The sequence below is a fragment of the Adiantum capillus-veneris genome, chromosome 7, assembly GCF_014529385.1.
Source record: "Adiantum capillus-veneris isolate H3 chromosome 7, ASM1452938v2, whole genome shotgun sequence".
Taxonomy (NCBI): domain Eukaryota; kingdom Viridiplantae; phylum Streptophyta; class Polypodiopsida; order Polypodiales; family Pteridaceae; genus Adiantum; species Adiantum capillus-veneris.
In genome coordinates, this window is record NC_140937.1 from 35,268,144 (window position 1) to 35,295,278 (window position 27,135).

Sequence of the window (27,135 nt, forward strand, 5' to 3'; positions counted from 1 at the left end):
TTGGCCATGCCATGGGTATGACCCACTTTCCAGCTGTGAAGTCTACTACTCCCACTTTCTCTTTGTTGTCCAAGGACGCGACAATTCAAGCATGTAAAGAGCTATTGAGCTCGGATCACCCAAATTATGAGCGAAACAGACGGCTTCTCGCAATCTTCAGGTATTACTTTCTGGCTCGGGATGCCAAAGAAGACAAGGTACAAACAGATATTCTCACTACATTCTCCCACTGCGACGGGCTATACTGTTTAATCCACACTATCCCATGTGGATTCCACCAAATTCTCTTCAACTCTCTGCAGTCTAGGGCTAAAAGATTTCGGGCCCAAGTGCAGTCTGTGCAGTTAACTTTTAGATGTTTTGCGGCGCCTCTCTTGGCATGGATCATAAACATACCTATCAACATAAATGAAGTGGATGAGGAACAGGGAACCTCGAAAGGGAAAAGGAAACCCGTGAGCATGCAAGTAGACCCCACAGTCACCAAGAAAAAGAAGATCAAGGCGAAAGTGATGAAGGATACAGTGAAGTCTCTACTCTCCTTGCCAGTTTCTGAGAGACAGCAGACTAGGGTACATCTTCAGCGTCATACGTCCACTGCTACACCTGGTTCTGCTGTGCCGACACCAGTGTCTACTGCCGCTCCTCAGGACAGGATGGTCACTTCACCCATACAGGATCCTCTTCCTTCTTCTCCCATCTTCACTCATACACCGGTCAACATATCACTCGCTGAACCTACAACAACAATCTCTGAAGCACCTTCTACACCGAGTGTCCCTACTTCTAGCTCGCCGGTTGTGCCACGATCTGCACCTACTTTTAGCTCGCTGGCAATGCCACATGTGCGCCCTCCAGCATCACATCCATCTGAGGGATCTTCAGGTAGGACCGACTCCACTTCTCTGTTTCAGCTTTCAGAGAAGTTGCTTCAGGACTCCAGATCTGCTATTGCCACCATCGAGCTAGGCGTGGAGCAGCTAGGTGCAACCCACCAGCATCACTCCGCCACATACACAGCTATGGAGGGATCCCTGCGAGTTGCCGAGAGTGCCATCGCAGATCGAGATGCAACGATTTTTGCACTACAACAAGCATTGAAGATAAAGTCGAGAATTATTGATGACCTCAAAGCACAGGTGCAAGGATTTTAAGAAATGCTTATGTATGATAACAGGCCTACCCAGGCTACTGTGGGATATGGATGGACTAGGCCAGGGATACAGGTCCAGAGTCCAGCCACCTTTGCAGCGCCAGCAGGTCCCTCTCAGCCCTCTCAGCAGTTCATGGGACACTACCCAGCAGGTCCCTCTCAGTCCTCTCAGCAGTTCATGGGACACTACCCAGCAGGTCCCTCACAGCACTCTCAGCAGTTCATGGGACACTACCCACAGCCCCAAGTCCAGTACTTCACTCAGCAAGAGTCTCAGATCCAGATGCCACACATGCAGAGCCAGAGTGTTCCTTGCTGTGACGGTGTTACTGGTGCACACCGCCATGGTTGCGTTACTAGGCGTCCGGAGTTCACTTCAGGGCAGGTACTCCCATCCGCTGTGCAGCAGATGGCTGCTACAACCACAGGAAATCAAGGTATGCAAAGCACAGGATAGCAACCGCATGGTTACACTATTGATATGATGGCTCCTCCCGCTCCGGAAGCTTCTGGAGCAGCAGTGGGGACGACCCTTTCCCTTGGGTGACAGGATTGTGCTCTTACCTCATCTTTCATGGTACATATAGTTACTTTTGCAGTTTCATTCAGTTTTGGCTCACCGAGACGGTGACCAGTCTTGTGGCGGGCAACCTGTAGCCTGCTACAGTCACTTCACAGGACAGGCAGTTGGACAGTTAGCTATAGTTGGTCTGGTTCACACTGGACGGACCCTTTGACTGGGAGTGACACGTGGCAGGGTACCTACGGTGGTCTAGTGGACGTCGTGGCCAGGTCACCACCACCACTCAGTTTGGAGATAGACTTAGCTGGCTGGACATTTATGGGCCGTTGGTGGCTCCTATGGTGGTACATATCAGTAGTCGTTTTGGGACAGTTCCATCTTATCTTGCACGTAGTCGTCTAGAGAGTCTTACACAGAGCACTGCTACACCATCCATGCACATTTGAGCCTCGACACCCTATTTTGTACCTGTGAGTCTTGGGCTGGAGCTGAGTGTGCTGCCACTCCAGAGTCTGTACATGGTCCTTTGAGTTAGTCGAGTCCACCTGTTCTGGTCTACTGCTGTGTCTCTGTTATTATCCATTGTTTCTTGTATTTCATTCTGTTGAGAGAGTTTCTGTTTGTTGAGTGAGATTGTCACGCACATTGCACTGGGGAACACCCACACTGTAGAGGGCACGACACATTATCCGCGCTACATTCAGCGTTGCCTTTGGGGAGGAAAGATTGATCTCCTTATGCTTCAGGAGCACCATCTGTGTGAGAGCCGCATTAGACGTTGTGGTCAGCTCTTGGGTGGACGATATGATACTTTTTGGTCAGCTGCTTTTGGACCTGGAGGCATCCAGGGTGGGCTATGCGTTACTATTGCGGACTCATTGTAGCAGGGCATTGTGGGCAGAGGGATTATTGTGTCTGGCAGCGCTCAGTGGATTACTATGCAGGTTCAGGGTGGCCTAGTGGGATTCATGAACATCTATGCGCCCAATGTGGCTAGTGCTCGTGCAGAGTTTTGGTCACAGATTGTTGAGTCTCTGCCGCAGGCAGAACATTGGTGCATAGGAGGGGACTTCAACATGTTGGAGGACCCTTCTGACAGGATTGGTGGGAGCCATGCTACTGTGCATCGAGTTGAGTTAAGAGCTTGAGAGAGGTTTTATATGACTCTGAGGGTCTCGGATGCGTGGCAGCACTCTGGTTTTGTGAGGCCCCCAAACAGTCTTGCCTTCTCTCGATCGGACCGTAGAGTGAGAGGAGTGAATCTATCACGGATAGATCGCTTCTACACTAGTGACCACTTCAGTGACTTGGGAGGGTTAGTGGGCATCCTGCCAGGGACCTCCTTCTCGGACCATGCACCAGTGATTCTCACAGTGGCAGATAGGTAGAGGAGTGGGAGCACGATGCTTCGCATCCCAGAGAGGGTTTTGTTGGACTCAACACTCAGAGAGAGGGTAGAGACTCTTTCGACAGAGGGCTTGGAAAGGCAGGATTCTCTTGCTGAGAGAGTGGCCTCAGGCCTAGCTCAGATTAGCCATTTTTTGCTTCAGGAGTCTCTGGCTCGTCGGGCTGCAGCGACAGAGGCGGAGCAGCGTCTCAGACGGGGCATTGCTTCGTTATAGAGGATGCAGGAGCAGCATCCAGACAATCCTTGGTTAAAGAAGCAGTTACAGCAAGCTCGACACGAGCTTGCTAGCACAAAGAAGAGGCGACATGAGTTTGCTTTCCACCGACAGGCATCTCAGTGGACCCAGGTGGGCGACAGAGTGACTGCTGCTTTCTTTGAGGCAGTGGGACCTCGGCACTCGCATGCCAAGGTCAGTTAGTTGAGGAGGCCGACGGGTCAGTTGCTTCTGAGTCCGAGGATATGCGTGCAGTTGCTACTGACTTTTACCGTGAGTTACTGTCTGCAGAGCCCCATTCAGAGCGTCAAGATGCATGCAGGGAGCAGGTTTGGGCACAAATGCCTTGTCTTGTGACTGAGAAGATACGTCAGAGCTAGAGCTGCCACTTCAGCTTGAGGAGCTGCACACGGCTCTTAGGGCCCTCCCCCGTGGTAGCTGTCTAGGTTAGGATGGGTTGACTCCCAGTTTTTTCTTGGAGTATTGGGACCTGCTTGGCCCAAATCACTGTAGTGCTTTTCAGTACATTTTGCACACAGGAGTGATGCATGACAACATGAGTGAGGGCCTGATCTACCTCGTTCCCAAGCAGGGTGGCTCCTTGGATGAGATTCGACAGTGGCGCCCCATCACCATCCTCAACTCAGCCTACAAAATTCTTGCCAAGGCTCTCAGTTTGAGGATTCAACCACTTCTAGAGAGCCTTATACATGGGACCCAGACAGGTTTTGTCAAGGAACGCAATATCCTTGACAACATGTTTACTTTTTGGGAGGCTTCTGCCATGGCACGGCTCCGTGGTGAGGACCTCGTGATTCTTCTTCTCAATTTCTAGAAGGCTTACGACAGAGTTGACTGGGACTTTCTAGAGGGCACTCTACGCAGAATGGGCTCCTCTTAACTTGCATCAGAGGGATGCCAGTCTTGTACAAACATGCTCATAGTTAGGTACTTTTGGCAGGAGGTAGAGGTGATCGCTTCATGCTTACACGCTCGGTCAGACAAGGCTGTCCTCTTGCCCCCTTCCTCTTTCTGTTCTATGCGGAGGCAATGAGCAGGTTTTTGGTGTCGCAGCAGGTTGGTCTACGGGGCTTAGCACTCCCTATTCGGGGAGATGCGCTAGTGGACACTGAGTTTACCCGCGACTCAGCCTTGTACTTAGATGGCCAGGAGCCCAACCTTCAGAGATGTAAGCAGGCTCTGGAGACCTTCTGTTGTGCATCGGGTGCACTGATCAACTGGAGAAAGACAGTTGCTTTGTCGGTCGGTAGTGCTCCTGTGCCAGATTGGATGCTAGGAGAGGGTTTTAGGTGGATTCCCCCAGGGACTGCAGCTCGGTACTTGGGCTGTCAGGTTGGTTTGGACTTGTCTCCCGAGCAGCAGATTGCTTCCCTTCTCCTGTCTATTAGGAGAAAGTTGTTACATTGGAGCTCAACATGAATTTCTTTGGCCGACAGAGAAGTAGTTGCCAACTACGTTTTTTTGTCGACTATGTGGTACATCACTTCCTGCTGGATCTTCTCGAGTTCTTGTATCAGCCAGGTAGAGAGGCTGATCAGGAACTTCCTTTGGTCAGGAGGTGACAGTCAGATAGCCCGAGCCAAGGTGGCTTGGCAGGTCATCACTCTTCCTTGTTCATAGGGAGGGCTTGGGATCATTGATCCAGCACAGCAGAGCAGAGCAGAGCCCATCTTGGGAAGTTCATCGTTAGAGGACTTCTTCCAGGTGAGGAGCCCTGGAAGGAGTTCTTGCTACAGCGGCTTTGTGCTAGGGTGCCTCAATCAGGAGGCCCTTGGCAACGTACAACCAGCTGAGTGTGCTGCCTCTCGAGCCTGTAGCACCCCGTTGGATGGGTGCCTTCACACGACTGGAGGTTCTCATCTCACACACGGCCTGCTCAGAGACTGTCCCAGCCCTGTTCTTCGAGCTTCAGGGTGGGGGACGCGTACAACGAGTTGTAATAGAGGCACCGCAGGTAGTAGAGTGCTGTTTTCAGAGGATCCGAGTAGTGGGCATTTGTGGGAGGACTTGTGTCATAGTCCCTAACCCAGTAGCTGTTGAGACTGGACATTGGAGGATGTGGGCTTGGGAGTGTTGTCCACTGGCACGAGTACAATGGGATCCTGGTGAGTGGCTATGGAGAGACCCCTTCACTTCTGCAGACCACCCAAGAGTCTCGTTCTTTCAGTACACTTTTCGACTGGGACGTCATATACTAGTAGCACAGAGAGAGGCCCGCCCCGCTGCAGCACCTCATTGGCAGGAGGAAAGTCTTACAGCTAAGTTCTTGGTAGCCTTTTCGGAGAGGTTGTGGGACTCCAGACAGCCGAGGCGAGTCACCTTGTGTCAGTGGCTGGTGCACACAGAGCTACAATTGTAGGGAGCTGGCTAGTGCATAGTGGTCTCTCGGTCGCATGTGCAGCTTGTGACCATTTGGTGGAGAGTCAGTGTCACTGTCTTTGGGACTGTCGCTCGGCTCAGCAGGTGTGGCTACGAGTTCGTCGGCTAATGCTTGCTCTCTCCACGGCTCGACAATACAGTTGGGAGGCAGCGGTTTGATCCACCCTCACGGGCCCGGCACTTGAGTTTGAGCTATCTTCCGCCAGCAGGATGATAGTGATGCAGGAGAGGCGACCTACACGCCAGCCTGCTCTACAGAGCTTACTCCACAGGAGTGGTACAGTTTTGGCTAGAGCTGATCCATACTGTCAGAGGACAGCTTGAGGGTCTACAGGGCAGCTCCGACCGCATGTGGAGCGCCGCGAGGCTTTTCTTCGACACTGGCGTCCTGGGCCTTTTTACACCTTAGTCCAGGGTGTACTTCGATGGCATTACCGACCACCTTTGTGGTTCTTCCCTCCCCCCATTTCTTGATTTAGCCCCCTTGTACATATACTGGTTTTTTCATTGGGAGAGTCTCCCACCATGGTTGTTGTAGCCCTCTCTTGAAGAGGTGGTTGTAGCCCTATGGGCAGTTTTAGCAACTACTAGAAGGATTTTTTTCTCGGAAAAAAAAAAGGGCCAAAGTGACCTATGAGACCAGAAAGTTACAATGTGGTGGATCTGATACAAACTTAGAGTAGCAAGATGACAAAATGACAGAATGACGAAATAAAATACTATGGAATCCTAAACTGCTAGGTGTGAACTAAGCAGCTAGATGGAATAGCTAGATCACAAGAGATCCAACATCGGTCGCTGGCGGATCTCATCAATCTCCTCCATGGTCAGTAGTCTAATCGAGCGTCGTGCATGTCTGGCTAGAGTAATGCGAATCCTCTGATGCAGCCTCCGTTGATGCTGTGTAGTCCTTCGCAGTCGTGGGCGTCTGGATCTCCTTAGATCAGTCGCTCCGTCGATCGGTGTACCTGTGGTTTGAGGCGACGAGCTGTGCTGTGGTAGTAACTCCTCCGGGTGTCCAGTGGCAGCTCTAAAGAAGTCTGTGGTCTGTCTCTGAGATTGGCTAGCCTCTCCTCTCATCAAGCTCTCTCTGTGTCTGCGCAGCTCGAGCAAAAACAAACCCAGGCATCTCTGATCCTCGTACCGCCCGAGTCTAGAGAATGGTCCAAAGCAATCTCTGAACAAGCAATGGAAGCGGCCTCGTATCTCGTAGTAGACGGGGCAGTGGCATGTGTAGTGCAACTTTGTCTCAGGCTCGATGTCACACAGGGGGCATGTCCTGCCCTTTGCTGGTACTCTGCCGATTTTCCAAGTCTCGATCCACAGCTGGTGTGAGGATGTGCGTATCTGGCCAATAGCACATCGTAACCCATGAGACAAGTGGGTGTCCATGTATCTTGGCCTCGTCACAAAACCATCCTCCGTAAGTTGGAGGAGATTCTCTCTATAGAAAGCCATCTTCGTGCCCAGCTTCTGTGTTGGTTGTAGCCATGTCCTTTTGGTGTCTAGCTGAGTCAAGTCCTGGCGAATGAGCCTGGTGATCTCGCACTGTGTAAGAGTCAGAGACGGCGCATCCAATGAGTACTAGAAGGGAGGCAATCTGTCTATGATGAACCCATGCGCCTGAAACCATGATGTCATCTCCCCATACCAACATGCTGTATCTCCCTGCATGGCTAACTATCAAGAGGACTCAAGTGCAAGGCGTGCATATCTGTCTCTGGGAAGTTCCCACATGCGGTTTATGAAGGAGACAGATCTGGTGAGCGCCTCAACCACTAGTGCAGAGAGAGAGAAATGATATATTAACGTCTTCAAAAGGCCAAAATGACCTATGAGACCATCAGATACAAAGTGGTGAATCTAATACAATGTCTGAAGTACAGGTACAAAAAGTACTGAAAGTAAAAATGAAAACTGAAAATGAAGTGTGAAATGTGAAATGTGAAATGTAGAATAGACCCTCAATGACAATCTGGGTGTCGTGCTAGAATGCCTCTGATCTTCTGCTGGAGTCTCCGTCGATGTAGTGTGCTCCTGTGTCTCGGTCGTGGTCGTCTCGATCTCCCGAGCTCAATCGCCCTGTCAATGAGGGTGCCTCTGGTATGAATGCGGGTACAACCCTGTGCTAGTGGTTGGTCTCTTGGCTCCCTCGATCCAAAGAAGTCTGTGATCTGTCTCTGCGACTGTCGTACTCCATGTCTCCCCAACAGACTGTCTCTATGTCGGTGTAGCTTAAGTAGATATAAGCCAAGGCATCTCTGGTCCTGATACCTCATGACTATCTAGGGGTCCAAAACCCTCCCTGAATAAGCAAAGGAAGCGCCCTCGTATCTCATAATACACAGTGCAATGGCATATGTAGTATAGCTCTGTCTCTGGCTCTCTACCGCATAGTTGACATATCCTAAACTCTGGTGGTATCCCTCTGAATCTACCCGTCTCAATCTCCAGCTGGTGTGAGGATGTGCGAATCTGACCAATAGCACATCGCAGATCATGAGATAAATGAGTGTCCATGTAGCTCGGACGAGTCACAAACCCATCCCCTGAAAGTTGGAGAAGGTGCTCTATGTTTCGCCATCTTCGTGCCCAACTCCTGTATCGGCTCTACCCATGTCCTCCTGTTGTCCAACTGTATAAGATCCCGTCAAATAAGTCTAGTGATCTCCGTCTATGTGACTGGCAGGGATGGTGCATCCAGGGAATACTGAAAGGGAGGCAATCTATCCATGCTGAGACCATGCCTCTGAAACCATGAGGTCATCTGTGCATGCCAACATGATGCATCTCCCTGCATCGCTAACTGTCTAGAGGACTCAAGAGCCAGTCTAGTATATTTGCCTCTTTGTGTATCCCATAGACTGTGCATAAAGGACACTAATCTGGTAAGAGCCTCAATCTCTATAGGAGGGGCGGCTACCTCCGCTCGAATAATCGCATGTGGCACAGAGGCCTTGGCTCTAATCATCCGGGATATCATAAATACCAAGGGTCTCTCCATGTTCCTCCAACTGTCATGATTCACAGATGGTCCCCAAACTTGGACCCTATGAAGCATAGCTGAAGCAACCAAAGTATCAAAGAGCCATAGTTTTGTTCGTGGTTCTTGAAACTGAACCTGCGAACACATCCTCTCTAGCCTTGCTAATGCCGCATAGCTTCTGGATAGTCTAGTCTCTGTTGCTCTCCTCAGGGTGAACCTTGGTCCCGTGAATACCACCCCCAGATATGTATATTCATCTGTGTGCTCCACAGTGTCCTGGCTATATACGAGTGTAGGTGCCGATCTCTTGACCCACTGTGGTGTGGTGTTAAACACCATAACCTTGGTTTTACCAAGGTTCACAGACAGTCCACTATCCTCTGCAAAGTTGTGCAATGCATCCAAATGTCTTTGCATGCCCTCTGGCGACTCTGACATTAACACAATATCATCAGCATATAAAAATAAAGGGATCCATGTCCCTCCCAGCTGAGCGCCTCTGTCACCCTCTCTGTCAATGTAGTCAAAGACCTCATCTACATACATACCAAAAAGTGTAGGGGACAAAGGACACCCCTGTTTCACTCCAATAGTGGAATGAACAATGTCAGAAATCCCCTCAAGAGTGCGTACCTGGCCAGTCACCGAGCCGTATATAGCCATGGTCCCCCATATGATCTCTCTGGGTACTCCCAACTTCAGTAGCCTGTGCATCAATCTGGCCCTCGGCACTGTGTCAAATGCCTTGCGGAAGTCCACGAAGCAACAATACATCCGTCTCCCATGTGCCCGACCCTCCTCAATAATGGCTCTGAGTGTAAGAATATGGTCCAAAGTGAAGAAACCCCTCCTGAATCCAGCCTGTCCTGCTGCTCGTATGCCCTTATTTTCTGCCCATTTACTCAGTTGCTGTTCAAGAATGGATGCATACAACCGTGCCAATGTGTGCCCTATCATAATGGTACCGTAGTTTTCTGGTACTGTGGGGTCCCCTGCCTTGAAAAGAGGTACAATAGTAGATAATCTCCAGGACTCGGGTCGTCCCTCACACATGACACGGTTAAACAACCGCGCAAGAACTTCTGACAGTAAATCTCTAGCATGTATCAAGTGCTCTGCCACCAAACCATCATGATCATATGCTCTCCTAGTCCTCATCCTGTCAATGGCGTTCTTCACCGTCTCAGTGGTAAAGAAGGTACTAGTGGCTGGACATGGCTCTAGAGGGTCTGGTAATGGTGGTTGCCCAGGTACTGTATATAATGATGCTGCATATTGACCCCAAATCTCGGGAGAGGTAATCACTGGAGGAGGTGAGTGCTCATGGAAGAGACGCCAAGCCTCACCTGAATCTCGGCTCAAAAAGAGCTGATACAAATCACGTTCCATCTGGGCTAAAAAGGCCCGCTTCTTCCGTCGCACTGAACGCCGAAGGGCAATCCGAGACTGTCTATATGTAATGACTCCAAGTATAAGCTCGCTTTGAATCTGAACTCTCATCTCTCTGCACTCCTCATCATACCAACTATTCTGAGGCATGTTCCCAGAACGTCTTCTCTGACCTGGTTGAGTGTGTGGGTATGCCTCTGCTGCTGCCGCATGCAAGATCTCCGTCAATAAAGTGGTGATCTCCTCCACTGTATATACAGGCTCGGCTGCCCCGATCCGTCTGTAAATCTCTTCGACATAAACTGAATCCGTCTCTGGTGTAAGAGTATACCGTGTGTGTGCAATCCTCCGTGGTCTGTGAGAGACACTATACTGGAAAGAGACTGAAAAAGTCAGGAGAGCATGGTCCACTGCTACTCCAACAGGCCTGGGGCCCACACTAAGATCTTGAATATGAGAGATGAAGCTCGGTGAAGTCATGACATAGTCCACTGTACTGCCCCATGTCTGTGTGGAAAGCATGTGAATCCCCCAGACGAAGGAAAAATCTCTAGACCATGAAGTATGGCCAGACCATGCGTAGTTGTGATCTCCATGAGATATCTCCCATACTCTGTGTGCTCTTTATCCTGTGAGTGTCTGTCAAGTCCCATCTCCGATATATCCATCTCTCTAAGCATCTCCTCCGAGGTATCATAAAATACCGTTTGGGAGTTGGCCGTCCTGGCATTAAAGTCTCCCAAGAGATTGATATCTCCATCTCTAGAGAACTCCCAAATGTCATCATCAAGTATAGAGAAAGGGGATTGCCCTCTAGGTGAGGTAAATACTGATGTGCTAGGGGGGAAGTAACATATAGCAGTGTATAAGAATCTGCATGTCTCAGCTCTCGGTCTCACCCACATGTATCTCGCCTGGTCATCTCTCCGGACAATCTGTAATAGCGGCTGCAGCTCTTCCTTGAAAAAGATTGCTACCCCTCCTGAACCTCGACTTCCATGCTGGGATCTAGCGTCTGGCCGACAAGCTGTCTCCCATAAATAGCCAGTCACACTTGGCATCAGCTGTCCAGATTTTTGATGTGTCTCCGAGTAAAAGACAATGTGTCTATCTCTGAAGCTATCTTCAAAGGCACCCACATCCAGCCTATATGATCCATTACAATTCCATGCCGCCATCCGGAGTGTGGTCCCATATGTCTCGCATTGTCATGCTGTGCGTTTTTCCAAGACCACTACTTTCCCTCCTCTGTAAAAGGCAATTTTTCCTTTCTCCCTTGCTGCCTTGATCTCTGGCATCAACTCTTGCATATGTGCTATTTGTGCTAGAGTAAGGTCATCCCCCATAAATATTCCAGTTTTCTTAAGTGCTGGTCTCTTCTTCAGGAATTCCTTCCTTGTTTCCAAAGTCGGGAAACGCAAAATAAGTGCTTTCTCTTTGACGTTTCCCTTCTCATCCACTCCCTTCTTTCCTACTCTCCAAGCACCTGTGTGCATAGGTTCCGGGATGCCCATGCGCTGCAAGAGTTCCTTCACTTCGTCTTGTACATTTTCGGTGTGTTTGATACCAGTAATACGCACTTGGAGGGCTCTAGTCCTCCTCTCCTGTTCCTCCTCAATGGTCATATTGATGATGGTAGAAGTCTGTGCGGCTTCTGGCATCCGGGCCTTCCCTTTCTTTGCACCTTCGATCCATTTTTCTGCTTCATCAACTTTCTCCTGTGTTTTAACAAGGCGCTCCGCCCATGAGGAAGCCTCTTTTGAGTTTTGTTCTTCTCCTTCGTGCAGAGTTTTCACCTGCTCCTTAATATCTTCGAGCTCCTTTAACATCGAGGGTTGATTTCCCCCTTCCGTTTTGGGCATAATTTTGCAAGCTGCAAGTTCCCCTTTAAGCTCTGCGATCACTGCATCTTTTTCCTTCATGCATTTTTCCATATTGGTTTTCCAAGATTCAAAGCTTGTAATTGCCTCATCCAACTTTTTCTGCATAATACATTCCATTACATTCACTTCTGCACACATTAGAGCCTGCATCTCCCCTTTCACAGATAAATACATCTCATCATGCCTACCAAGCATTGCTTTATCTAATTCTTTCCTCATATCTGCATACATAGAATTCTTATAACTATCTGCGTTTGCGTACATCTCTTTCGTGATGTCATCTCTCATAAAGCTGAGCTCAGATTTAATCATCACTTGAACCCTTTCCATCATTAAATCATCTTGGACTCTGACGGCTTTCCCTGCTCGCAGTGAGCTTGGCGAGAGTATACTATCTCTGTTCCTCGGCTTGAAAGTTGCTTTCATTTTTTGTGGGGTGGTGAAGCCACTTGCATCACCATCCTCGACTGGTTGGTCCATCAAAGGAGGTCTCACCTCCGCCCTGGTTGGCCTCGCCCTAGTCACCAGGTACTGGCCTTGGTCCTGGCTAACTCCTCGTCCCTAGCCCTGGCAGGCTGGTCTCGTCCCGCCCTCCTGACACAGGACCAGTAGCTTGCCCAGGCCTAGCAGCTCGCCCTTGATCAGGTTGAGCTGACCCTTGTCCAGCAGAGAGAGAGAGAGAGAGAGAGAGAGAGAGAGAGAGAGAGAGAGAGAGAGAGAGAGAGAGAGAGAGAGAGAGAGAGAGAGATGAAATGAAATGAAATGTTATATTAACGTCTTCAAATGGCCAAAGTGACCTATGAGACCAGAAAGTTACAAGGTGGTGGATCTGATACAAAGTCAGAGTAACAAAATAACAACAATACAAAACAAAGATATATGCTATTGGATCCTAGACTGGTCGATGTGAACTAAGCAAAAATGGGCGGCTTGCTGGGATAGTTGAATCACAGGAGATCTAGCATGGTTTGTTGGCGGATCTCATCAATATCCTCCATGGTTAGTAGTCTGACCGGGCGTCGTGCATGCTTGGCCAGAGTGCTCCGAATCTTTTGACGTAGCCTCCGTCGATGCTGTGTAGTCCTCCGCAGTCGTGGGGGCCTCGATTTCCCCAGTTCAGTCGCTCGGTCGATCAGTGTGCCTCTGGTGTGAGACGAGAGGGAGCTCTGCTGTGGGAGCGGCTCTTGCAACTGTCCCATGTCTGCTTTGAAGAAGTATGGGATCCGTCTTTGAGATTGGCTAACCTCGCCACTCATTACGCTATCTGTGTGTCTGCGCAGCTCGAGCAAGAACAAACCTAGGCATCTCTGGTCCTCGCATCCCATGACTCTTGAGAGTGGTCCAAAATCCTCTCTGAACAAGCAGCAATGGAAGCAGCCTTGTATCTCGTAGGGGCATGTCCTGGCCTCTGTTGGTACTTCGTTGTATCTCCTAGTCTCAATCCGCAGCTGGTGAGACGATGTGCGTAACTGGCCAATAGCACATCGTATCCCATGAGACAAGTGGGTATCCATGTATCTGGGTCTCGTCACAAAACCATCTTCCGTCAGCTGGAGAAGGTGGTCTCTGAAGAAAGCCATCTTGGTGCCCAACTCTTGTGCTGGTTGTATCCATGTCCTCCTGGTGTCTAGCTGGGTCAGGTCTTGGCGGATGAGCTTGGTGATCTCTGACTGTGTAAGAATGAGAGATGGTGCATCCAATGAGTACTTGAATGGTGGCAGCCTGTCTATGCTGAACCCATGCGCCTGAAAACATGATGTCATCTCCCCATACCAGCATGTTGTATCTCCTTGTATGGCTAACTGTCGAGAGGACTCAAGCGCTATGCGAGCATATCTGTCTCTAGGAAGTTCCCATGTGCGGTTTATGAAGGAGAGTGATCTGGTGAGCGCCTCCACAACTAGTGGGGGGGCCGTTAGCTCTACTCGGATAATGGCCCGTGGTACTTATGCCTTGGCTCTAATGAGCTGTGAGATTATAGAGACGAGAGGTTTCTCCATGTTCCCTCATCCGTCTGTGCGACCCGGCCTCCCGTGGTGATCCAATGAAGGTCCCCATATCTCAGCCCCATAGAGCAATGCTGAAGCCACCAAGGTGTCAAAGAGCCAGAGCTTCGTCCGGGGTTCCTGCGAACACATCCTCTCCAGTCTACCCAATGCTGCGTGGGCTCTAGTCAGTCTGGTCTCTGCTGCTCTTCTGAGTGAGAATGTAGGTCCGCTAAAAACCACTCCAAGGTAAGTGTAAGCATCTGTGTACTCCACAGTCTTCTGGCCGTATGTGAATGTAGGTGCTGACCTCCTGATCCACTGTGGGGTGGTATTAAACACCATAACCTTGTTTTTTCCAAGGTTGACAAACAAGCCACTTTCGTGGGCAAACGTGTGCGAAGCATCCAATTGACGTTGCATTCCCTCTAGGGATTCGGAGATCAACACAATATCATCAGCATATAACAAAAGTGGAATCCATGTCCCTGCCAACTGTGCACCTTTAGCCCCATCGCTGTCAGTGTAGTCAGAAACCTCATCCACATACATACCGAAAAGCGTAGGAGAGAGCGGGCAGCCTTGCTTCACGCCAATAGTGGAGTGAATCGGTGTAGAAAGTCCCTCCGGGGTGCGTACATGCCCTACTACTGATCTGTACAATGCCATGATCCCCCAAATGAGCTCTGTGGGTACTCCCATTTCCTGTAATCTGCGCATCAGTCTAGGTCTGGGTACTGTGTCAAAAGCTTTGCGGAAGTCCACAAAGCTACAGTAGATCCGTCTGCCATGAGATCTGCCTTCCTCGATGATGGCCCTGAGTGTCAAGATATGGTCAAGAGTAGAGAAGCCTCTCCTGAACCCTGCCTGCCCAGTTGCACGCATTCCTTCCCTCTCTGCCCATCTACACAGCTGTTGCTCAAGAATGGATGCATACAACCGTGCCAGTGTGTGCCCAATCATAATAGTGCGATAATTCCCAGGCGCCATGGGGTCTCCTGACTTGAAGATAGGTACGATCGTAGATAGGCTCCAAGTGTCCGGTAGGCCCGCACACATGGCACGGTTAAACATAACTGCTAGGAGCTCTGCTAGTAGGTCTTTGGGATGCATGAAATGCTCGGCGACTAATCCATCATGATCATATGCTCTCCCAGTCCTCATCCTGTCAATAGCTTTCTTCACCATCTCAGCGGTGAAAAAAGTACATGTGTGTGGGCATGGGTCGGGGGGGGGGGGGGGGGGGGGGGGGGGGGGGAGGGGCGGGTTTCCAGGTACTGTGTACAAAGATGATGCGTACTGACCCCAGGTCTCTGTGGAGGAAATAGCGGGGTGGGGGGGGGGGGGAGGGGGGGGGGACTGCTCATGAAGGAGCCGCCACGCCTCACGCGAGTCCTGACTCAAGAATAGTTGATATAGATCTTGCTCGAGTCGAGCCAAAAAAGCCCTCTTCTTTTGCCGTACGAGGCGTCGGAAGTCAATTTGTGAGTGACGTCCCCCAAAAGCACCTCCCTCTGAAGTCTCGCTCTAGTCTGGTGGCACTCCTCATCGTACCAGCTGTTCTGAGGCACGCTCCCTGATCGGCGGCTCTGCTGAGGCTGGGTGTGTGGGTATGCTTCTGCTGCTGCCTCATGTAATGTCTGTGTTAGTATAGTAGTTAGCTCCTCCAGAGGTCGCCCCGGGTCCTCAGTGCATAGGCATCTGTAGATCCCGTCCATGTATACAAAATCTGTCTCTTGTGTGAATGTGTAGCGAGTAGGGGCTGCTACCCGTGGCCTGTGTGCTACACTGAACTGGAAAGAGATGGTCATCTACACCAGAGCATGATCTACTGCTACCCCGACCGGTCTGGGCCCAACTGTGAGATCGTGGATACTAGAGATGAGATTCGGCTGTGCCATGACATAGTCCACTGTGCTGGCTCCATGTCTGTTTGGGAAGCATGTAAAACCTCCCACAGTTGGAAATCTCTGTAGGGTGTTCAAGATGGCCAATCCATGTGTAGTGCCCATGTGTATCAGGTGTCGCCCATATTCCGTATATTCCACATCGTGTGATAGTCGGGACAGGCCCGTCTCCACAACATCTAGCTCTCTTAGCATCCCCTCTGAAGCATCATAAAACACTGCCTGGTGATGGGCAGTCCTAGCATTGAAGTCCCCTAGGATGATAATGTCACCATCCCTAGAGAACTCCCATATGTCTTCATCCAAAATAGAGAAAGGGGATTGCCCTCTGGGTGATGCATAAACTGATGTACTCGGGGGAAAGTAGCAAATAGCTAGGTAGAGATATTTGCATGTCTCTTCTTTCAATCTCACCCACATGTACCTAGCCTGCACATCCCTGCGGGCTATATGTATCAGTGGCTGCAGATCCTCTCTAAATAACATTGCCACTCCCCTCGAGCCCCGCCCTCTGTCCTCTGAGCGTGTCTCCTGTCTGTAAGCTGTCTCCCACCTATATCCACTGATGTGAGGCATGGATTGCCTAGGGACGTGGTGTGTCTCAGAGTAAAAGATAATGTCTCTTCCAGTAAAGGTATCCTGAAAAGCAGCTATATCAAGACGCATAGATCCATTACAGTTCCAGGCAGCCACTTTGAGTGTGGTCCCCTAAGTCTCGCACCGTCATGTGGAGCTTCGTTCTAGTATTACCACTTTTCCATCTCGGTAGAAGGCAATCTTGCCTTTTCCCCTTGCCGCTCTAATCTCCGGCATTACTTCCTGCATATGAGCGATCTGCGAGAGGGTGAGATCATCCCCCAGAAAGATGCCAGTCTCTTTAAGAGTTGGTCTTTTCTTCAAGAAGGACTTCTTCTCTTCCATGGAGGGAAAACGGAGGATGAGTGCTCTTTCTTTTGAGGTTTCTCCGCTGCTTCCATTTTTCTTTATGTTGCCCACTCTCCATGCCCTTTTGTGCGTCGGCTCATGGACCCCCATCAAGGCTGTGAGTTCCTTTACTTCTTCGTCCACATTGCCTTTGTCTTTAAGACCGCATATTCTCACATGTAAAGCGCGCACCCGTCTCCTTTGCTCCTCCTCTAGTGTGTGATTAATGATAGTGGGTGTGGACGTGGGCGTTATTTGTGTTGCTCTTCTCCCTCTTTGATGGCCCGTACTTGCTCCTTGATCGTGTTGATTTCTTCGATTACTGAGGGTTGCAGTTCTCCCTCTTCCAGTGTGTTTCTTGATCGTGCTTCGGCGAGCTCTTTCTTGAGCGACGCAATCTCTTCCGCTTGAGTCGTCACTCGATCTTCCAGCGTACTTATCTTGGTCTCTTGGATAAGTACGCGTCCTTCGAGCATGCTTATTGTGCCCAGGAGATTGCGGTTCATCTTGGTAATGATCTCCGTCATTTCCTCTTGGCAGGGGGTCGACTTTATCATTCAGCTTCCTCATGTTTGATCGCCGTCCGCCAAGGGGTCCCTAAACGTAGGTGTGCACCCACACTAGTGGCCGGCGCGGTAGTTGGGCGAGTGGGGGAGCGTGAGGCGGTATGGCAAGGGAGGGGAGCGATAGAGTGCGAAGAGAGAGAGAGACAGAGGGGGAAGGGGGGAGTATTTGAAAGAAATAAAATGATAAAGAAAAAAAAATGATATATTAACGTCTTCAAAAGGCCAAAATGACCTATGAGACCAGCTTGTTACAACATAGTGAATCTGATGCCATGTCCAAAAAATAAAATAAAATAAAATTTTTAAAGACTTCCTACGTGTAGAAGAAAATGGGGTGGGGTGGGGGGGGGGGGGGGTTGGGGGGGTGGTGGTTACCAGTTGTGAGACTTTCTACATGTAAAATAAGACATGCTACGCGTAGGGGGAGGGGGGAGCAGATTCATCGCGTGAGCGGGGGGGGGGGGGGCGCGAGGGGATGCAGGTGCAGAGCAGGGGGCAACGAGCGGGGCAGGGGAGAGAGAGAAAGAGAGAGAAAAAAATGAAATGAAATGATATATTAACGTCTACAAGAGGCCAAAATGACCTATGAGACCAACTGATTACAATGATGAGTCTAGTACCAAGTCTTGGTACAAACAAGAAAACTACAAACAAAGAACTGATAGGAGTGCTACCGACTCCTATGGGTGGCTGGTAGGCTGAGCAATGGTATCACCATAAAGGTACAAAGTGGGGATAAGTGTCACCATGATACAATATAACAGTAGCATGAAGCCTATCCCGATCGACATTCTTGGTGTCGTGCTAGAATCCTGTGGATCCTCTGCCTCAATCTCCGCCGGTGCTGCGTGGCTCCCCTCCTCAGTCGCGGTCGTCTCGATCTCCCTAACTCTGTAGCTCGATCAATGAGAGTACCGCTGATGTGTGTATGGGTGGGAACCGAGCTCTCTGGTGGTGGTGTCCCCTCTGACTCTGTGGTACCCAGACTGAAGAAATCTGAGATGCGTCTCTGGGACTGTCTCTGTCTTTGCCCATTCAATAGAGCGTCTCTATGTCTCTGAATCTCAAGTAGGAATAATCCGAGGCATCTTTGATCCTGATATCTCATGACTCTGTCTAACGAGTCAAAACCATCTCTGAATAGACAATGAAAGCGTCCCCGTATCTCATAGTAGACTGTGCAGCGACATATGTAGTGAAACTCTGTCTCTGGCTCTGCATGGCATAACTGACATATCCTACTGTCTGCTGGTATGCCTCTGAATCTACCTGTCTCAATCCCAAGCTGGTGTGAAGATGTGCGAATCTGGCCAATAGCACATCGTAACCTATGAGATAGATGTGTGTCCATGTAACTGGGCCGTGTGACAAATCCGTCTGTCGTGATTTGAAGAAGATGTTCTCTATAGAAAACCCTCTTCGTACCCAACTCCCATGATGGTTCTATCCATGTCCTCTTGCTATCAAGGTGGATAAGATCCTGCCGAATGAGTCTAGTAGTCTCCATCCGTGTAAGAGCCAAGGATGGTGCATCAAGAGAATACTGGAAAGGGGGCAGCCTGTCCATGCTGAAACCATGCCTCTGAAACCATGAGCTCATCTGTGCATACCAACATGATGTATCTCCTTGTAGTGCCAGCTGTCTGGATGACTCGAGAGCAAGCCTGGCATACCTGTCCCTGGTGGTGTCCCATAAGCTGTGTACAAATGATACTGATCTGGTGAGTGCCTCAACCTCCATAGGTGGGGCAGCCAGCTCCGCTCGTATGATGTCATGTGGGACTGAGGCCTTGGCTCTAATCAGCCTAGAAATCATAGATATCAGGGGTCTCTCCATATTAGTCCATCCAGCACTGTCAATAGACGGTCCCCAAACCTGAACCGCGTAGTGCATAACTGAAGCGACCAAAGTATCGAAAAGCCAGAGCTTTGTTCGAGGTTCCTGGAACTGAACTTGCGAACAAATCCTCTCTAAACCACCTAGGGCTGCATAGGCACGAGTCAATCTAGAGAGAGAGAGAGAGAGAGAGAGAGAGAGAGAGAGAGAGAGAGAGAGAGAGAGAGAGAGAGAGAGAATGAAATGTTATATTAATGTCTTCAAAAGGCCAAAATGACCTATGAGACCAAAAAGTTACAATTGGTCAATCTGATACCATGTCTGAGTACGGAAATTACACACACACACACACACACACACAGAGAGAGAGAGAGAGAGAGAGAGAGAGAGAGAGAGAGAGAGAGAGAGAGAGAGAGAGAGAGAGAGAGAGAGAGAAATGAAATGATATATTAACGTATTCAAAAGGCCAAAATGACCTATGAGACCATCAGATACAAAGTGGTGAATCTAATACAACGTCTGAAGTACAAGTACAAAAAGTACTGAAAGTAAAAATGAAAACTGAAAATGAGTGTGAAATGTGAAAATGTAAAATAGGCCCTCAATGACAATCTGGGTGTCGTGCTAGAATGCCTATGATCCTCTGTTGGAGTCTCCGTCGATGGAGTGTGCTCCTGTGTCTCGGTCGTGGTCGTCTCGATCTCCCGAGCTCAGTCGCCCTGTCAATGAGGGTGCCTCTCGTATGAATGCGGGTACAACCCTGTGCTGGTGGTTGGTCTCTTGGCTCGCTCGATCCCAAGAAGTCTGTGATCTGTCTCTGCGACTGTCGTGCTCCATGTCTCCTCAACAGACTATCTCTATGTCGGTGTAGCTCAAGTAGATATAAGCCAAGGAATCTCTTATCCTGATACCTCATGACTCTATCTGGGGGTCCAAAACCCTCCCTGAATATGCAATGGAAGCGCCCTCGTATCTCATAATACACAGTGCAGTGGCATATGTAGTGTAGCTCTGTCTCTGGCTCTCTACCGCAGAGTTGACATATCCTAGACTCCGGCGGTATCCCTCTGAATCTACCCGTCTCAGTCTCCAGCTGGTGTGAGGATGTGCGAATCTGACCAATAGCACATGGCAGACCATGAGACAAATGAGTGTCCATGTAGCTCGGACGAGTCACAAACCCATCTCCCGAAAGTTGGAGAAGGTGCTCTTTGTAAAAAGCCATCTTCGTGCCCAACTCCTGCATCGGCTCTACCCATGTCCTCCTGGTGTCCAACTGTATTAGATCCTGCCGAATGAGTCTAGTGGTCTCCGTCCGTGTGACTGGCAGGGAGGGTGCATCTAGGGAATACTGAAAAGGAGGCAATCTATCCATGCTGAGACCATGCCTCTGAAACCATGAGGTCATTTGCGCATACCAACATGATGCATCTCCTTGCATCGCTAACGGTCTAGAAGACTCAAGAGCCAATCTAGTATATCTGCCTCTATGTGTATCCCATAGACTGTGCATAAAGGACACTGATCTAGTAACAGCCTTAATCTCAATAGGAGGGGCGGCTACCTCCGCTCGAATAATCACATGCGGTACGGAGGCCTTGGCTCTAATCATCCGGGATATCATACCAAGGGTCTCTCCATTTTCCTCCAACTGTCATGATTTACAGATGGTCCCCAAACTTGGACCCCATAAAGCATAGGTGAAGCAACAAAAGTATCAAAGAGCCATAGCTTTGTTCGTGGTTCTTGAAACTGAACCTGCGAACACATTCTCTCTAGCCCTCCCAATGCCGCATAGGCTCTGGACAGTCTAGTCTCTGTTGCTCTCCTCAAAGTAAACCTCGGTCCCATGAATACCAACCCCAGATATGTATATTCATTTGTGTACTCCACAGTTTCCTGACCATATACGAGTGTAGGTGCCGATCTCTTGACCCACTGTGGTGTGGTGTTAAACACCATAACCTTGGTTTTACCAAGGTTCACAGACAGTCCACTATCCTCTGCAAAGTTGTGCAATGCATCTAATTGTCTCTGCATGCCCTCTGGCGACTCTGATATCAACAAAATATCATCAGCATATAATAATAAAGGAATCCATGTCCTTGCTAGCTGAGCGCCTCTGTCACCCTCTCTGTCAATGTAGTCAGAGACCTCATCTACATACATACCAAAAAGTGTAGGGGACAAAGGACACCCCTGCTTCACTCCAATAGTGGAATGAACAATGTCAGAAATCCCCTCAAGAGTCCGTACCTGGCCAGTCACTGAGCCGTATAAAGCCATGATCCCCCATATGATCTCTGTGGGTACTCCCAACTTCAGTAGCCTGTGCATCAATCTGGCCCTCGGCACTGTGTCAAATGCTTTGCGGAAGTCCACAAAGCAACAATACATCCGTCTCCCATGTGCCCGAGGCTCCTCAATAATGGCTCTGAGTGTAAGAATATGGTCCAAAGTTGAGAAACCCCTCCTGAATCCAACTTGTCCTGCTGCTCGTATGCCCTTATTTTCTGCCCATTTACTTAGTTGTTGTTCAAGAATGGATGCATACAACCGTGCCAATGTGTGCCCTATCATAATAGTACGGTAGTTCCCTGGCACAGTGGGGTCCCCGGCCTTGAAGAGAGGTACAATAGTAGATAATTTCCATACTCGGGTATTCCCTCACACATGACACGGTTAAACAACCGCGCAAGAACTTCTGACAGTAAATCTCTAGCATGTATCAAGTGCTCTGCCACCAAACCATCATGATCATATGCTCTCCTAGTCCTCATCCTGTCAATGGCGTTCTTCACCATCTCAGTGGTAAAGAAGGTACTAGTGGCTGGACATGGCTCTAGAGGGTCTGGTAATGGTGGTTGCCCAGGTACTGTATATAATGATGCTGCATATTGACCCCAAATCTCGGGAGAGGTAATCACTGGAGGAGGTGAGTGCTCATGGAAGAGATGCCAGGCCTCACCTGAATCTCGGCTCAAAAAGAGCTGATACAAATCACGTTCCATCTGGGCTAAAAAGGCCCGCTTCTGCCGTCGCACTGAACGCCGAAGGGCAATCCGAGACTGTCTATATGTAATGACTCCAAGTATAAGCTCGCTTTGAATCTGAACTCTCATCTCTCTGCACTCCTCATCATACCAACTATTCTGAGGCATGTTCCCAGAACGTCTTCTCTGACCTGGTTGAGTGTGTGGGTATGCCTCTGCTGCTGCCGCATGCAAGATCTCCGTCAATAAAGTGGTGATCTCCTCCACTGTATATACAGGCTCGGCTGCCCCGATCCGTCTGTAAATCTCTTTGACATAAACTGAATCCGTCTCTGGTGTAAAAGTATACTGTGTGTGTGCAATCCTCCGTGGTGTCTGAGAGGCACTATACTGGAAAGAGACTGAAAAAGTCAGGAGAGCATGGTCCACTACTACTCGCTCTCTATCCTGTGAGTGTCTATCAAGTCCCATCTCCGATATATCCATCTCTCTAAGCATCTCCTCCGAGGTATCATAAAATACCGTTTGGGAGTTGGCCGTCCTGGCATTGAAGTCTCCCAAGAGAGATGAAATGAAATGTTATATTAATGTCTTCACAAAGGCCAAAATGACCTATGAGACCAAAAAGTTACAATTGGTGAATCTGATACCATGTCTGAGTACGGAAATTACAGAGTTACAAAGAACTAAATCTAAAACACTAAGGAGAAAGGAAATAGGGGGGGGGGGGGGGGGGGGGGGGGGGGGGGGGGGGTTGTTTGTGGGTTGAGATGAAATCTCTCATCAGTCGCTGTCGGATCTCATCGACCTCCTCCATGGTCAGTACTCTGGTTGGGCCTCTTGCATGTCGAGCTAGAGAGAGAGAGAGAGAGAGAGAGAGAGAGAGAGAGAGAGAGAGAGAGAGAGAGAGAGAGAGAGAGAGAGAGAGAGAGAGAGAGAGAGAGATTTGTCTGCCTAAATTGTAGGTGGCTGCATTTCGGGCAATGGTGAGCATACTGACTCGGTAAGCCCTGAGGATTTAAAACCTTGTATTTGATTTTGTGTGTGTCCAAAACCTTGCTTCAAAAAAAGTGTGTTTTTCCAGTTTCCACATATAAAAAGAAGAGGTGCGTTTGTGTGGGGTAGTGTTGTGTGTCATCATTTTCTCACTCAAGATTTGAGTTTTTCTGTGCCTCCCACATTAAGAGTCACTAGCAATGTCAAATAATCACAAGTTCCCAGAACTAAACATGAAGGAATATCCTGGATCATGCACAGGCTTGGGAATGAAGGTTGGCAGTGCGTCCCATACTGTCATGAGCTATCTAAACGTGTTCTCATAATTACAGTCTGCTGTTTGATTCATGTGACGGGCTTCTTGTGCAACGAAAACCATTTAACATTTGTACGCCCTTTCCAGAGTTCAGCAAGAATCGTCTGATGGAGCAGAGAGGAACCGTTTTCTTGTACAATATGTAGATTACCTATTTGATGACTTTGGTGGTCGTCAACCTCCTGTATATCCAGGGCTTTGTACAGTTTGGGGAAGCTTAGCGCGAAGCAAGGTGCAAACTCATTCCTGCCAATTTTAACGTTCAGTTTAAAATAAAAAATAAAAAGATAAAAGACAAGTTTTTCGGCTATCTTCATCCTCTATGAAGAGTCATTTTGGGTAGAGGTCTTAGGAGAATGGCGCATACACTCATGCACACACTCACACATATAGTTTTGGGTGGAAATAAGTTTCTGTGGGATTACAAATGATGTAGGAAACATGGCCACTCTAAACCAGTGCAGCCATGTGATAAGGTAAAAACCATGGAAGTGTTCTCCAGATGGAAACAATCGCGAAGAGGCTGAAGGACCTGAGAATGTAAGTATGGGTAGGGCAAAATGGAAATACTGCAACAACAGATGGCTGTTGAAGTTGCTTGTAGGAGAGTCCACAATTTTCCCTACCATTCTGAATGTTCAGGCTGTGATGTTTTCTCTGAATGACAGGCGTTTCAACTATTGTCATCCTCTATGCTTAGTCATTTTGAATAGAGGCCTTAGGAGATAGGTGTTACGACCGCGTGAACGCACAGAGAGACATTTTTTGGTGGGAACAAGTTTGTATTGATTACAATAATGTACAAGAATTAGCAATTAAAACTAAGAGACTGACAGACCTGAGTAAGAAAGCATAGATAGGGTGAAATGGAAGAACTGTTGCAACGATGGAAGGCCTGCTGAAGCTGACTGCACATATGTTAAATAGCATTGAGTGCCAAGAACCAATGTAACTATAGAGGGGTTGGGGTTGTTTTTTGTTCTTTTTCACGTCGTGTACAACCAGAAGCACATACAAACTCTCAGGTGGTTCACATAAGGTTGATATGATTAAGTCCAAGGTTCTAGTTGTTGAAGAAAAATAGCCAGTGAAGAGGCCCTCAAGCAAGCATGTGGTAATGAATATCCAGATTGTTTAGGCCTCCATGCATCCAAGGTGAGCACAATAAAGCTCTTCAGAGCGAATGCTGACCTTTGTGATTAGACTTCGGGTACCATAAATATTCAGTGACCTTGACCTTAACCAATCAACGTGCTTCTTGTTCCAAGACAAAAGTGGAAAATGAAACTGTATGTAATCCATAATAATGGGCTTAACAATCCATAGAATAACATGCAGTGGCCAAATGTGCATTCAATATGCGTCAAGGACCGGTAGGCTCATTCTTCAACGAAAATTACAGCCAAGGAGGCAACCAAGATGCCCGTACAATTAACATGAGTTATAATTTGAACAGACTAAAGGCTTGAATGCCAACCACAAAATTGTCCTCATCGGACGGACGAACAATCTCCTTCGGTGAAATTCACTCTTGTACAATCTGTCCAATCCTGTCTGATGTCATTCTATCTTGTTTCAATCAGTTCTGTCCAATTTTTCTGCCCACCTTACCACTTGGTGAAAGGGGCCAAGGCCCAATTTCCTGTTGGTCCTTGCCACTGGGATGTCATCGGAAGTATGCGGATTAAGATGTAAATGTTCAGTGTGAACTATGTAAGTTGATGGTTATCCGAAATCCTGCGGGGATTAGGATACACACAGCGCATGCTTTGTGCGTATAGTGTCGAAAAAAAAGATGGTCATTGGCATGTCTGCATGGAGTCAGTGTCTCCTGAATATTAGTTTTCAGTTTGTTTTGCAGGTGTAATCAAAGGCGATTATGAATACTTTTATGGTGTTTTGGGTCCCTGCGTGTGGGGACACGGGGGGGGGGGGGGTATTTCACAAAGTGGTGATGTGTCGCATTTAGTGTAGAGCTGACCCAAAACAGAACCGGATTGCCCAAGTCTCAGCGCTGCAGCGATTTACGGGGCTGTATGGATAGTCTGACGTGGCTGAAGACTTGGCACATGATGACAAGGTTGATTTTACATCCGGATGCTGTTTTTGGATGCGGGGTTGTGAATGAAGATGACTTAGTGCTTTAGGGCGCCAGTTATTGATATCAGATGATTTTAACATGCTTTTAGCATGGTTGTAATAATAACAAGTGATTTTTAGTCGCTTTTGGGGCCAAGTGCCTATAGGCCAGGGTGCCATTAGCACTCAAATTGCGAGCACACTGAACATTGCAGTTGCTATAGTTCGTCAATAAAATAAAGAAAAATGAAATACCACCAGGGGCAACTAGTTGAGGGGCCAGTCCTGCGAGTGGAGCTCTACCAATTTGTGTTTGTTGTCCCTTGCTGCAGTGTTTTTACCGCCTTGTGAGGTGACTTACCGGTTTCAGTGATCCACTTTGAAAAGAAGCGTCTTAAATGCTGTTTTGAAAAAGAGCAATAGAAATTGTTTGTCAAATTAGAGCTTTCATGAGGTGAAAGTTGTCAATCATATTCACACCGTAGTCGCTATGTGCATTGTTACTCATGGGCTTATCAAGGGACAAGACCTAGTTTCTTTCTTAATGGAAGCTTCAATCTCATTTCCAATACTTCCAAGTAGTGGCTTGTGTGTGTGAACAAGGATCAGAAAAAAATTCCATGTAGAGTATGCATGTGGGGATTTGTGTTTGAGGTCTTTGTTTAAAAATTAGACAGGTGTTGCCATTGTTATCATATACAAGAAGAATGCATTGAAATTCTTGCGAAAGCATGTTATTTGTGTGCTTACTCTCTTTTGTAGGTTCTGTTTTAGGTGTAGAATTTCATCACATTGTGTTTCCAAGGAAGCATTATATGTTTATGTCGTTCTGCTTTGTAATGAAGAATCAATGGCATTTATCTACTGTGGAGAAGTTGTTTTGACCGTTGAGATGTTGTGATCTTTTTCTCTTGGGGTAAACATTTATTGGAGTGTCGCCAGGAGATAAATTTTATATGGCCTATTGACAACTGGAGCATCCAAATTTTCCATTTGCAGGCGAAGGGTTATCGTGTTGGACCTGTGTATGATGACGTATTGTCAATGGCATGGGTTTTTTTGGAGCTTATTGTGAAGTCTATGGCTTTGGAACAAGCTCGCACATACTCCAGTAGTCTTCCTGTGGGTGAGTTTTTCTTTTTCCTTAATGTATCTGTGCAAATTGGTGCTGCAGCTTGCCCAGCTCTCAAAAAATCGCCTGGAGTTTATATTTGTAAGTGGAATAATATTAAGGTGTGTGATGCTGTGATAATGGCACTACCTTTGATTTGTTGATAGAAGCTGCAACTCTTCTCTGCCAGCATTACATCCTGTCTTTTGAAGAAAAGAATTTCTTTTAAAATTTTGTAAAATCAGTTAGGCAATGCGTGTACGAGTGGCTTTGCTCAACTTTCTTTTTTTTCTAGAAAAAGATCCTTCTATTAGTTACTGAAACTGCTCATAGGGCTACAACCACCTCTTCAAGAGAGGGCTACAACAACCATGGTGGGAGACTCTCCCAATGAAAAAACGAGTATATGTACAATGGGGCTAATCAAGAAATGGGGGGAGGGAAGAGCCACACAGGTGGTCGGTA

At 48.3% G+C, this 27,135-nt stretch overlaps 1 protein-coding gene across 5 annotated transcripts in view; it reads left to right on the forward strand.

Annotated features, from left to right (window-relative positions):
* SPK1 (guanyl-nucleotide exchange factor) overlaps positions 1-27,135 on the forward strand; it is a 189,690-nt gene that overhangs the window by 86,316 nt on the left and 76,239 nt on the right. For all 5 annotated transcript variants that reach the window (XM_086515791.1, XM_086515793.1, XM_086515792.1 and 2 more), the window contains 3 exons: positions 23,134-23,171; positions 23,568-23,712; positions 26,559-26,685. In XM_086515791.1, coding sequence (XP_086371917.1) covers positions 23,134-23,171; positions 23,568-23,712; positions 26,559-26,685 — 310 coding nt within the window. The remainder of the gene's footprint in view (positions 1-23,133; positions 23,172-23,567; positions 23,713-26,558; positions 26,686-27,135) is intronic.